Source organism: Serinus canaria, chromosome Z, assembly GCF_022539315.1.
Source record: "Serinus canaria isolate serCan28SL12 chromosome Z, serCan2020, whole genome shotgun sequence".
Lineage (NCBI taxonomy): Eukaryota > Metazoa > Chordata > Aves > Passeriformes > Fringillidae > Serinus > Serinus canaria.
In genome coordinates this window covers 51,751,485-51,763,676 of record NC_066343.1, presented here as the reverse complement: position 1 = coordinate 51,763,676, position 12,192 = coordinate 51,751,485, and the positions used below count along the sequence as shown (strand labels likewise).

The 12,192-nt window shown below is 35.7% G+C and overlaps 1 protein-coding gene across 1 annotated transcript in view; it reads right to left on the bottom strand.

Moving 5' to 3' along the window:
• The window catches only part of POLK (DNA polymerase kappa), a 34,105-nt gene that overhangs the window by 7,828 nt on the left and 14,085 nt on the right, over nucleotides 1–12,192 (bottom strand). Inside the window, 6 exon segments of the mRNA XM_050986468.1 lie at nucleotides 147–179; nucleotides 2,166–2,332; nucleotides 2,515–2,639; nucleotides 4,315–4,524; nucleotides 6,907–7,060; nucleotides 9,249–9,401. Coding sequence (XP_050842425.1) covers nucleotides 147–179; nucleotides 2,166–2,332; nucleotides 2,515–2,639; nucleotides 4,315–4,524; nucleotides 6,907–7,060; nucleotides 9,249–9,401 — 842 coding nt within the window.

Here is a 12,192-nt window from a genome sequence, read left to right as displayed (position 1 = left end):
AACCTTGAATCTGATTTAGTGAGCTTGTTGTATATGTGCATTTTTAAATTAAAACACAATAAAATTATATGACTAATAAAAGTATACATTACTTTTACAATGATTACAATGATTAATGTAATTATTTCAATATTAAAGAAGCATACCTTTCAGTGCTCATACTTTTTCTTTCTCCATCCCTTTAAAGAGAAAAAAGTTTATTATACTTTGTTGATGTAGAAATGTTATCTTTTCAATAAACTCAGAGTCAACCAATCATGCTCAAATAAATAACAGCAGTCTTTTCTATAAAGTCTGGATGTTAACTTTTTCTACGATTCTTGTACACCAAGTTAAAGCAAGTGCATAAAGGAGAATTAAAAAAATACTGTAGATTAAGCAAAGACAGATCAGACATAGATGTCTTTAAAAAAAAAGTTTAAAAAGTCAAATAAATAAAAAATTCCCTCAGAACTCACCTATTATATCAGAGGGAGTCTGATTCAAAAAGAAAACAAACTACAAATCTTATGCTGTCTTAGCTATAACTGTGAAGCACAGCTATTAGAATCCCATACATATATGTATATTTGAATATTTCCTTTATCTGAGAATCTGAGGAAATATTTTGCTTTCAGTCTAAAAGATTGTTCAGCTTAAAGTTGATGTGTTAAAGCTTTTTTTGTTTGTTGCTTTCTTTCTCAGTGTTAATTGAGTATCCTTTAACAACTCCTCTGCATATAAGGAGATGCCTCAGAGCAATTTCAGGCCATTCTTCTTTTGTCAATTATTGGAAATAACAAATTTGGTATTGTCAGATTTTCTTACTGAAGATTCAGGTTTTAATATATTTAGTGATTGCTTTCTCTACACTAAAATCACTGAAATCAAATTGGTGCTGGCAAAAAAAAAAAAAAAAAAAAAGAATTCTTAGATATTAAAACCCCAAACCTTTGAAATGCTCCATTTTTTTTCAAAATGTACTAGGAGATATCCCAGGCTTTAAAACACCTAACTAGGGTGAATAAGAAGAAAGAGTGCACCAATTATTAAAAGACTAACCAAGGTCTGTTTATATATAAACAGAAAAAGTATTTTGAAAACCGTGTTTTATCTCTAATCAAGTTACCTTCACCAAGTCAGTCTTACTGCATATTTTCAAAAATAATTTTATAGTCTGAATAGAAAAAAAAAACAACACAAAAATTTGTGCTAGCATATTACCGGCCTTCAAACTGCTAACTACATATATTATTTTGTAGTCAAATGGAAAAAAGGAAGATTATTGTCAGAGAAGTTACAGATATAACACAGAATAGGTCTTTCAGAAGTGCATAAGACATTCTGGAACTTCTAATACAATCAAATAATTGTCAAGCTACTTTAAAATGGAATTTCCGTACTGTGGAAAGGAATATGTTCTAAAAAGGAATCAATATCTAATTAAGGCTCTTAGTTAAACAAACAGTAAGATGCTATGCTTTGGGTCTTTTTAAAGAACATGTTTTATCCCAGGACAATCTTAGAAACGACAAATATTGTTGAAAAGATATATGCACTGCTAAAAATTATTTCTTCCATCCTAAAAAGAAGGCTAAAAGCCATTTAAGTACAGTCAACCTTAAAAGAACATATATTAAGAAGGATATTATAATCTTCAATTCTATTCCACCAAATTCACATGTTGATATTACAAATGCGTAATCCTGATTACGCATTTGTAATATCAAATGACAGAAACTTCCCTGACAATTCACCACCAGAGAAGATCAAATACCTTTGTGATTTTCATTATAATCCAATAATCATAAACACCAATGAATGCGCATTGTTTTTGAAGAAAATTGAATGTACAACTCTTCTTAAGACATCTCAGTTATTTTCAGCTATTTTGATAATTATAAGGTTATCCTACCTTGATTTCTTGATTTCTTACACTTATGTACAACTTCCCTCGTGAGATTTTTTGGATTTTTTATTTAGACATGGCTGTACCTTTGCATGTTTGGCTACTGCATCTTAGACATAAGTATAACAATTATCAGGCATCAGATGTTTAAAAAAATGTATTAAACAAGCATATTTCCATAATATTTGCCAATTAAATAATATGTTTAGTATGTAACATACAAAAGAAAACATTCAGAAGTATGCTAACACAGAAGGAAGAAAGCCCCACGGCTTACTTTTCCAAATGCGTTGAGCCCAAACCAAGGGAAATATCCAAGAAATGACGCCAAGATACTTCTGAAAAAAGAAGAGAAAGCAGCGCCCTCTGCTGATAAAGTTCTGAGCAAGTCACAATTCCAAGGGCTTTTAACATCTTCTCCGTTACTTTTCCAATACCTGGCACCTAGAAAAGAGTATGTAACATTATAGTGAAAACATTCTATTTGTAGATCCATTACTAAGAAAATTTGAGTCAAACAAAACATGGAAGATTACATAGAAAATTCTAAAATTTCAGTAAAAATATTGCTTCTAGAACATAAAAACATTACATGACGTAATAGTAAATGTCCTTGTGTCTCTTACCTTTCTAATGGGCAAATCTTTCAAGAAGGCTAGCACTGCAAGTCTCTCAGGAGAAATTCTGTATTGGCCGTTAGGCTTATTACGATCACTGCACATTTTTGCTAACATTGTATTTGGTGCTATTCCTTAAAAACAAAAAACACGGTAATTTAAAAAAACGTAAGACAAAGTTTAATTTCAACTATCCAATAGTTATAAGCCAAAGAGTAGCCTTTACACTTGGCAAAGACTAAAATATGGAAAAGTATTACAATTATTCATACCACATTTGATACAATTCTGCAAAGAAATTTTGTGACCATCATGAAAGAACATAAACACATGTAATACATAAAATATAACTTAAATAAAGTGTACTTCCTATTTTAAGACAGCCAGGGTAACAGAACAAGCACTAGTAAGTCAAGAGGGCTTAAACACCACGTCTGTAAAAATAACGTCAGTTACATGAGTCAACATTTTTATGATGGTGATTATGGTAAGAAATAAAATGCTGACTATGGTAGTTACAATGAACTCTTAAGTAAGGAGACCTTTCTTCCTTGTATTTCAGCAAAAAAGACTTTTTTGAGAGAATTTAACAAATTCTATTATTTTGCAGGCTACCACTGGAATGTAGTAATTTATAAATTTATATATATTTCACAGACATCAGAGGAATTAGGAGGGATGGCTCTTTTCTATCAAAGTAACTGTTTTTATGAATTAACTCTGGAATTATTTTAGCAAAAGAAAGAGTAACTTTGTCCTATAGCCCTAGAAGTCACTTACTGATATAACATATTATTCAAGATTGCAGAAATAACTCTACTTATTATTGATTATCAGTATTTTTCCAGTTACCCTTCAAAATTTTTTTAATTTTGGGGTTTAAGACCCCTGTTTGCACTTGTAAAAACTATACCTGTTTTCTACACACTAACTTATCCTTAAGAAGACAAAACATCAGTAAACAAAACTGTTATTCTGCTATTATTCATGAAATAACATACATGAGAGGGGGGTTTCATCCTGCTTCTTCTTACTAGCTGTTTCTCGACCTCTGCTTATATTCCACACTTTCCTGACCCTCTGCAGCTGCTTCATAAAGCTCACTGTTGCCTGATGCCTCACTGACCTGGTTCATAAAGCAATTTGGATTGGATCCAAACTATGTGGCTAGAGACATACATTGGTTTTAGTAAATCAAAATAGCTGAGATTTAAAATGGGTTGTCTGAAGTCAAGACACAGAACTTGATTGATAAATATTAAAAAGCTGTTAAAGAATTCACCAACTTGAGCTTATATTTACTTCTCTAGGACTAACACTTTAATGAATCTTGATATTCTTTTAGGCAAGGAACAGTGTGAAGTTAGAAACACATAACAGCACACATCTGATATTCAAACTAAAAGCAGTATAGAAATCAGTGATAGATTTCACTATGACACACTGTCTGACAAAAACAATTTACATGATGCACTAGAATAAGCAACCACCTGTGCTAAGATAGCTCAAGTGCACTGGTCATTCTTCCTCACTGCTTATTCTTATTTCAAGTAGAAAGAAGCAAAAAAGATGACATAACTGATTCAAGAATTAAGAGTAAAAAAGAAAATAAACAGTAATGTTTTGGATATTCATGACATCTCTTGAAATAATTGGAAGTCATATTCTTTGCAGACCTTCAAAGATCTTCATACTTTTGTTGCAGAAGACTGTGGGAACGGTAAATTCTTAATTAATGCCCTCTGAGATGAAAATAGAAGACATTATGGAAACACAAAGATTAATTATTATTCCTATGTGTCTGAATACCTGCACTAGCAGTCAGTTGAGTTTTCTGCTCAATCCTAAAGCGAATTTCCTTCACAACTTCCTCTGCAGAAGTTCCAAAGACAACTGAGTTTTCCAATGACAGACCTCTTTGTTCATGTTCATCATCCATCAGAGATGAGTTGTCTTCAAACAGCACTGGTGAAGAAGAGACTTCACCTTCATTAAATTTGGCAGACATAGTCATACAATCTTTATTGGAGTTAAACAGAAACACAAACAATTAATACGTCCACATAGACTGATTTCCTTCCTCAGTGGCTTCAGTGTTCATAAGCAGTTTTATTTCTTTCTACCGTTATTTAGAGAATGCAATTGCATTATTCTTTTGTTTAAAGACTGGAGAAATGTAACTGCTTCATTTTTGCTATGATTTGAGCTGGGCTGAAATTGAAGGAATTGGCTAGTAGATTGGACAAAACTTCCAGAAAAGCAAAAGGTTTAATGGCCTTTTGCTGTAGCAAAATCATTGAGATTATACCATTATTTTTGTTTTATATCAGACTGGAGGCCAGATGCTCTCTTCCACAGAATTTTTTTCAATATTCTCCAAGTAAAATTAGGGTTTCGGTGTATCTAGTTCTAGAATGATCAGCCTAATCATTCTAGAACTTCTAAGCTTCTCATTTTCAACTGCAGTCTTAGTAGAAAAACAATGTCAGCAGTCCTTTATCTGACTCTACAAACATTATGATTACAGTTTCACACTCTGAGCACTTGTTTGCATTTGAGAGGAACAAAGATATCAGGCAAGTGTGAAGAAGCACATGACTACATATCAGTGACACTGATTTTGTAAAGACTATGCCATTTTGTTGCTTTCTATTTTATTAATGTTTTTCTGTAGTAGTGTATGCTTGATTACCCTCTTAATGGCTGTTAGAAATTTTGAATACAGGTAGTATAAATATTCCAGTTTGTGCATCATTCAACCATTTGTATGACTACTTCTTTTCTGTTATTACCAAGTGGATATACAAGTGAAATCCAGTAATATCTTGAACATTTCCAAAATGCTGCAGTGCTCCTGCTACTTATTTCCAAAATTACCAAGCTGAATTGTAATGCAGACCTTAACCACACCATTTGGTTTAGAAAATCTAGCACCATTTTTCAAACATTTTATTCACATTAAAAGAAAATAAATTCTCCAAGTCATTAGCAGTGTACATTTGATTCACAGGTGACCAGTAAAGAAAGCTAATCTAAACTAACTAAATTGGATGTAGACAATCTATGGGAGGACAAATTATGGAAGGACTGAATAGCTACACTTTCAGTAGCTATCTTATCTGAAGCTTATGACTGGCAACTCCTGCTCCCAACCCCATATAATGTGGTCAGCATGTCTTATGCCATTTCATAAGGCAAGCAGCCATCCTCTGCTGCTGTGTTGACTCTGCTCCTTGCCCTCCTGCATATCCCAACACCTGGCCAGCCCAGTACTGTAGATGACCCTGTTGCAGCACTGGGAAGCTGCAGCACCCAGAGCAGCTTCTGCCTGCAGCCCCCCCAGCAGTGCCTGCCCTCAGCCCCCCAGCACTGCCCACAGCCCCCCAGCAGTGCCCACAGCCCCATCAGCACTGCCCACAGCCCCATCAGCACTGCCCACAGCCCCCCAGCAGTGCCTGCCCGCAGCCCCCCAGCAGTGCCTGCCCGCAGCCCCGCAGCAGTGCCCACAGCCCCACAGCAGTGCCCACAGCCCCCACAGTACTGTCTGCAGCCCCCCAGCACTGCCTGCCTGCAGCCCCCCAGCACTGCCTGCAATCCCCCAGCACTGCCTGCCCGCAGCCCCAGAGCTGTCTCTCTAACTCCCTCCTTTGACAGGTCCTGAGGAACTGGGACCAGAGCTGGACAGTGAGACAGTGGACTGGGACATCCCAATGGCCAGGGATGTTGTTGACTCTGTGTTGACTCTGCTCCTTGCCCTCCTGCATATCCCAATACCTGACTAGCCCAGTGCTGTAGATGACCCTGTTGCAGCACTGGGAAGCTGCAGCACCCAGAGCAGCTTCTGCCCGCAGCTCCCCCAGCAGTGCCTGCCCTCAGCCCCCCAGCACTGCCCACAGACACCCAGCACTGCCTGCAGCCCCATCAGCACTGCCTGCAGCCCCCCAGCACTGCCTGCCTGCAGCCCCCCAGCACTGCCTGCCTGCAGCCCCCCAGCACTGCCTGCCTGCAGCCCCCCAGCACTGCCTGCCTGCAGCCCCTCTGCCTTCATCTCCTTCCTCTGAGGATTGAGGGAGTGACTCATGTTCTTTTACATGATTTTTGAGTCTAGATTATGATTGTTATATTAATACAGCAAACTGCGTGCTATTCACCTGGTCCAAGTCCTATTGTATTTTTTTTTTTTTGCTACTTATAGATTGCACTGCACTGATTCTGCTTATAGAAGTCCTGTGCCATTCGAATGATAAATTCTGTACTATTGTAATAAAGTAATCCTACTAAGGAAAATAAAGCTTAAATTCTAACTCTAATTTAATCTTTCATGGTTCTGCCTAAGATCTCTAAAAGAAGCACTCTGTCTCAGTGTCAAGTGACCTCATGAAAAGTGAGTAATTTGCTTACCTATTCCTGTAGTGCTTTCTGTATTTAAAAAGAACCTTCTTCTATCTTCAGGCCAGTTCAGCCTTTCCTCCAAGTGCTCTGTTATGTTCAGGTAGGCTTCATCTAGGCCCATAGGCATAAAATTGGGATCATATTCAGCCAATATTTCTCTAACCTTGATAAACACATGGTAAAAGTTTAAAGCCATGTTGCTGTAAGAGCAGATCTTCACACAAAATCATGACATGAACAAATGTACTCTGAAACTTCCAGATGATCAATAAATACTGAAGATAATGACAACACAAATGATTTCTCGATATTGTAAAATTACAGCAATGTTTCTCCAAGTAGTGAGATATTAACAGTAAGTGAGAACTAAAAAGATTTTGAGCAGTGTATTTAAAAACAGCAAAGGGCACTAAGACAAATGTATAAGGACTGCACAGCCACAAGGTTCATTCACTCTACATTAACCATCTGAATAAAACACTGAGGACCTGGAAACTCAGAAAAGCAGATAAACTGATGCAGTTTCCTGCACGCAGTGTGTCAGATATCACATATACAAAGGTTAAAGAAACCCACCAGCAACAATAAAATCCTAATTGAACTGAAGTTACAGAAAATATTTCAGAGCAGTGGTTAATGCCACAGGCAAGATCCTTTGGGAAAACTTTAGTTATAAGTCCATGCTTCCAGAAGGAAATATAATAAAATAAACAGTCAAAATAAAAGCTCTACCTTCTATCCTTTCTCTTTTTTTTAAACTTGGGAGGAAAATCTGACTGTATTATGTTTTTTTCTATGTTTTTTCCTATCAGTTTAAGTCAAATTCTTAGGTACAACAACATTTGTCCACATGCACTTCATCTTTCTGAAACTAAATGGAGATAGGATTCACTATGAACTTTAAAAGAAAAAATGAAATAAATTTAAATATTTTCAATCCAAATCCCATGAGAAAAACATAACTAAAAATCCAGACCAAGCCAAATCTCTAATACTTTAATACTTTACCCTATCAAACAACAAATGAAATGTTATTGGGAAATAAACATCATGAAATCCAAGATCCTTAAGTTCAAAACTATTCTGAAATATGGCATATTTATATATATATATATGCTTTTATTTTTTTTTTTCAGAAGTGAAAAAAAATCAACTAATATCTTACTTTCTGTTTGTATATTTGTTGCTTCATAAAAATAATGAAGGCCTGACACAATTTTTTTAAAGTCAGGAGACTTGTGTCATACACTAATTTGATTTAAAATGTACAAAAGACTTCTTATCCTTTTTTAAACAGGCTTTTATCTAGCCTAACTATTTCTTCTGGCACAAAGTAAAACTACTTCCATTAAAGCAAAACATGATTTCTCCATATTTCGTTTGCTCTATGCAGCCCCTTATTTAAAAAAAAAAAAAAATCAATCTGCATTTTTAAGTCACTAATGCTCTTTTTTTTTCTCTCCAGTAATTAGTATTCAAAAGTATGATTACACATTACATGAAACTATCATCTCCATGTCTCTATGTACTTGCAATTTGCCAGTAATTAGATTATGTTCCATGATTTTTAACTTTTAAGAATAATACAACTCAAGAGATTTTCAAAACTTCTATCAGCAACACTACTAACTTCAGTAGAATTGACAGATTGGGTAAGTGCAATGCTTTTTCATCTCCTTGTCCAAGAGCACAAATATTTTGTTAAGACTTATGTTTAAAGCTGCATTACCAAAGAATTTAATAATTAAATTATCACTTTTCATACTGTCTAGAACTGATGTTATTGACACAATCTAAGAACAAGTACGCTCTTGGTTAGAGACCACTTTCAGACTTACCTCTTACTCACTTTGCTGTACTTTTCAAAGTTTAATGGTACTATAGTTAGATGGGGACATAGCCTTTTAGCAATAAATCCAGGCATGGCTGCACGCACCCCGAATCTCCTAGCATGGTAATTTGAGGTGGACTTAAGAGAGATTAAGGAAGTTTAGTGTTCGGTAATCAAACTTTTCTTTAAGTTTAGAATTCAATAGTTCTAAATAAGAATAAAAGTTTTAATCACGTATCTCCATACAGAAAAGACTGACAAAGCCAAGAGTTTATACATGATTTATACCCTCCTCCCACCTTTCAACCTGCTTACATACTTTAAATTTTAATTAGTACACTTTTTACTGAAAAATCCAGCTTACATGGTCAAGTCTAAGAATTGATGTTTCCTTTATTATTTTTGGGTTTTCCACACTTCATATAAAACAGTGTCATTTTATTTCTGCTATTGTTTTATGATTTATTAGGCTTAAGATTCATGCAATTGATTTCTGTATTAGTTTAACATACAGCCTTACCAACATACTCATTGATCCCACTGCTATAGGTTTTTCCTTCAGCTCTGGATTGTCTCTCATTTCCACAGCTGCATAGAAGGCATCCATGTCAATGTGTACAATTGTACTGCTAAGGTTACGGTTCTGTTCCAGTTCTATCACAAGTTTGTCCACCTGAACAGAATAAATCAGTAATTGAAATACTACTAACCTGGCAGAAGGGCAACAGTAGAGATAATCCTAAAACTCAGATGAATCTTGCATATAGTTAGAGAAAAAAAACCTCAACAAATCCAATCGCCACCAAACCAGTACCAACTAAAAAACCCCAACAAAGCTTAGGAGGAAACTTGCTCTCAGAGAGAATGATGCTGCAGCAATTGGTGCTAAAAAAAGACCCCAAAACCCAGTGGAAAAAACCACAGCTGTTGTGGTTTAGCCCCAGCTGGCAACTGAGCTCCTGAAGCCACTCAATCCCTCATGGTGGAAAAGTGAAGAATAAAAATTAAATAACTCAGGTTTGAAATAAAGACAACCTATCACAGAAGGCAAAAGCTGTGCATGCAAGCAAACCAAAATAAGGAATTCATTCACTGCTTCCCATGGGCAGGCAGATGTTCAGCAATTTCCAGGAAAAACAGCTTAATCATATGTAGGAGTTACTTGGGCAGACAAATGCCCAAGTAGCTTTGGGCTATATGAGGTGTAGATGAACGAAGGATGGACTTTTGCAATAGCTTGCAAAAGTCCATCCTTCGTTCAGCTACACCTCACTATGTACGCTGAGCCTGATGCTATATGGTCTGGAATATCCTTGTGGTCAGTTGGGGTCAGCTGTCCTGGCTGAGTCCCTTCATAGCCCTTGTGCATGCCCAGCCTCCTCATGGGTAGGGTGGTGAGAGGAGCAGAAAAGGCCCTGCCTCTGTGCAAGTGTTGCTCGCAATAGTTAAGCATCTCTTCATTATCAACACTGCTTTCAGCAGAAAACCAAAACACTGCCCCATGACAGCTGCTGTGAAGAAAATTAACTCTATGCCAGCCAAAACCAGCAGAAAACCCCACCCGCCAAACAACAAAACTCCACATAACAAAAAAAAGACATATTTGATTCAAATAAACTTTGTAAGACCCTTGAGTATGAAGCTTTACTTAAAGCATTTAGTTTTAGAAATGCAAGTTATTAAAAAAAAAAAAAAGAAAACATGCTATTATAAAACTTCCAACATTCCTAAATAAAGCCATCACACTTCAAAAAATTGGCCTAGAATTGTGAAGAGAAGACCAGCAGCTCACAGGACCATCTATTTTGTCTTGCCAGAAATAAAGTCTCAAACACCTATGTTCAATTACTACAAAGTAAGCTACTGTCAATCCCTCAATAAAAGTCCTAAACTTTTGTCACAGGAACACATATCATATAAGGCTAGATTGCTAAGCAAAGTGCAAGTTATTTACAGAACAGTCTATACACAAGTGTGTTTCACTCCAAATGTTAAAGATGTATGTCTATGTGAGCAGTACTGCTTCATCAGCTCCATGGTGTTTTCACACAGATTGTTCTACGAAGTACTTTGATTGTGCTTAAATTGCTTGGTTTTTTACCAAAAGTCATGCAACAGGTGCTTGTTCCTGCATGTTTCAGGAACAAGCACCAGACCATGTGCTTGTTCCTGAAACACTGTTGACCTCTGAATGAGCTTTGAACTATGCTGTCATGAAAAATTGCAAAATATTTGACATAGGATTTTTATGATGATCATGGTGCTAGCAGGATCATACATCATTCTAGAAGTAAGAGAAAATACAGGAAAAAAACCTAAAAGAATGTGCTACCAAAATAAGATTACCTAACCATACTGATTACTAGGCAACCTCAATCTACACAACAAAAGGCTGCTACTGCTAGTAAGAAGTCCCGATAGCCTTCACAACAAGATAACACAGCAATAAATGGAATTAGCAAAAAGGAACCACTTTGCTTGCACACACTCTCCTGACATCAGGGTACCAGTACAGAAATGTCTCGGGACTGACTATAATGAACCTATGGTCCTGGAAAGGAATGTTTACATGCAACTTGCATGGTTCTTCTCTTTTTTACTTCCCTCAACAGAACTGCTTAATAAAAAACCATAAAAACTTTATCCACAAGAACCATCTTTGAGCTCAAAACACTTGAACCAAGGCAAGTGAGCTTGGAATGTTCTATTTAAATAGCTGATTAATGATTTACAAAGTCTTTTGGTTTTTCTTCCAAGTAGCTATGACGGATGAAACACTAGACCAGAGCCTTAAACTAGGCTACTCAATACAGAAGAGCACAGCATGTTCTCTGAGCCTGAGAAAACTAGTTCAGACAAATTAAAAGGGGGAAGACATTCAAAGAAACAAACAAAAAAACAAACAAAAACAAACAAACCCAAACAAAAGTAGGGTATTTACATTATTTCCATTATATTACTAATTCAAAAGGATTAATGTCACACTTAATTAATCAAAAGCATCCTTATTTTAAATTCTACTTTACAGAAAATTTTCAAGTTTCTCTCAAATTCAAATTGTTTAATTATTACTACCAAGTTCTGCTCCAGTAGCATAATTTCTGCATTTCAATTTATCACATTTATAACAAACTTCTGTTTTGCTTTTTCTCCCTAAATATATTGCTAACATCATACTTACTGATTAGCTAACATACACATCTAAAGAATGACGCAAAATCACATTAAACTAATATGAAATACAAAAAGATTACTCTTCAGTGAAAGAAACTGATACAAATAATATGCCAAAACAAAACACAATCAGATCTACTGAGAGAATTCTTGGCACCTACAAAACCTCTCCTTAAAATTTGTGGAGTAATTCCTTACATGCAAGCCTGACAAGTTTTTAAAAGCTGCTTTCAATAAACCTTTGTAGAGATAGTTTTTAATATATATTTATAAGCTAGATTAAAATAAAA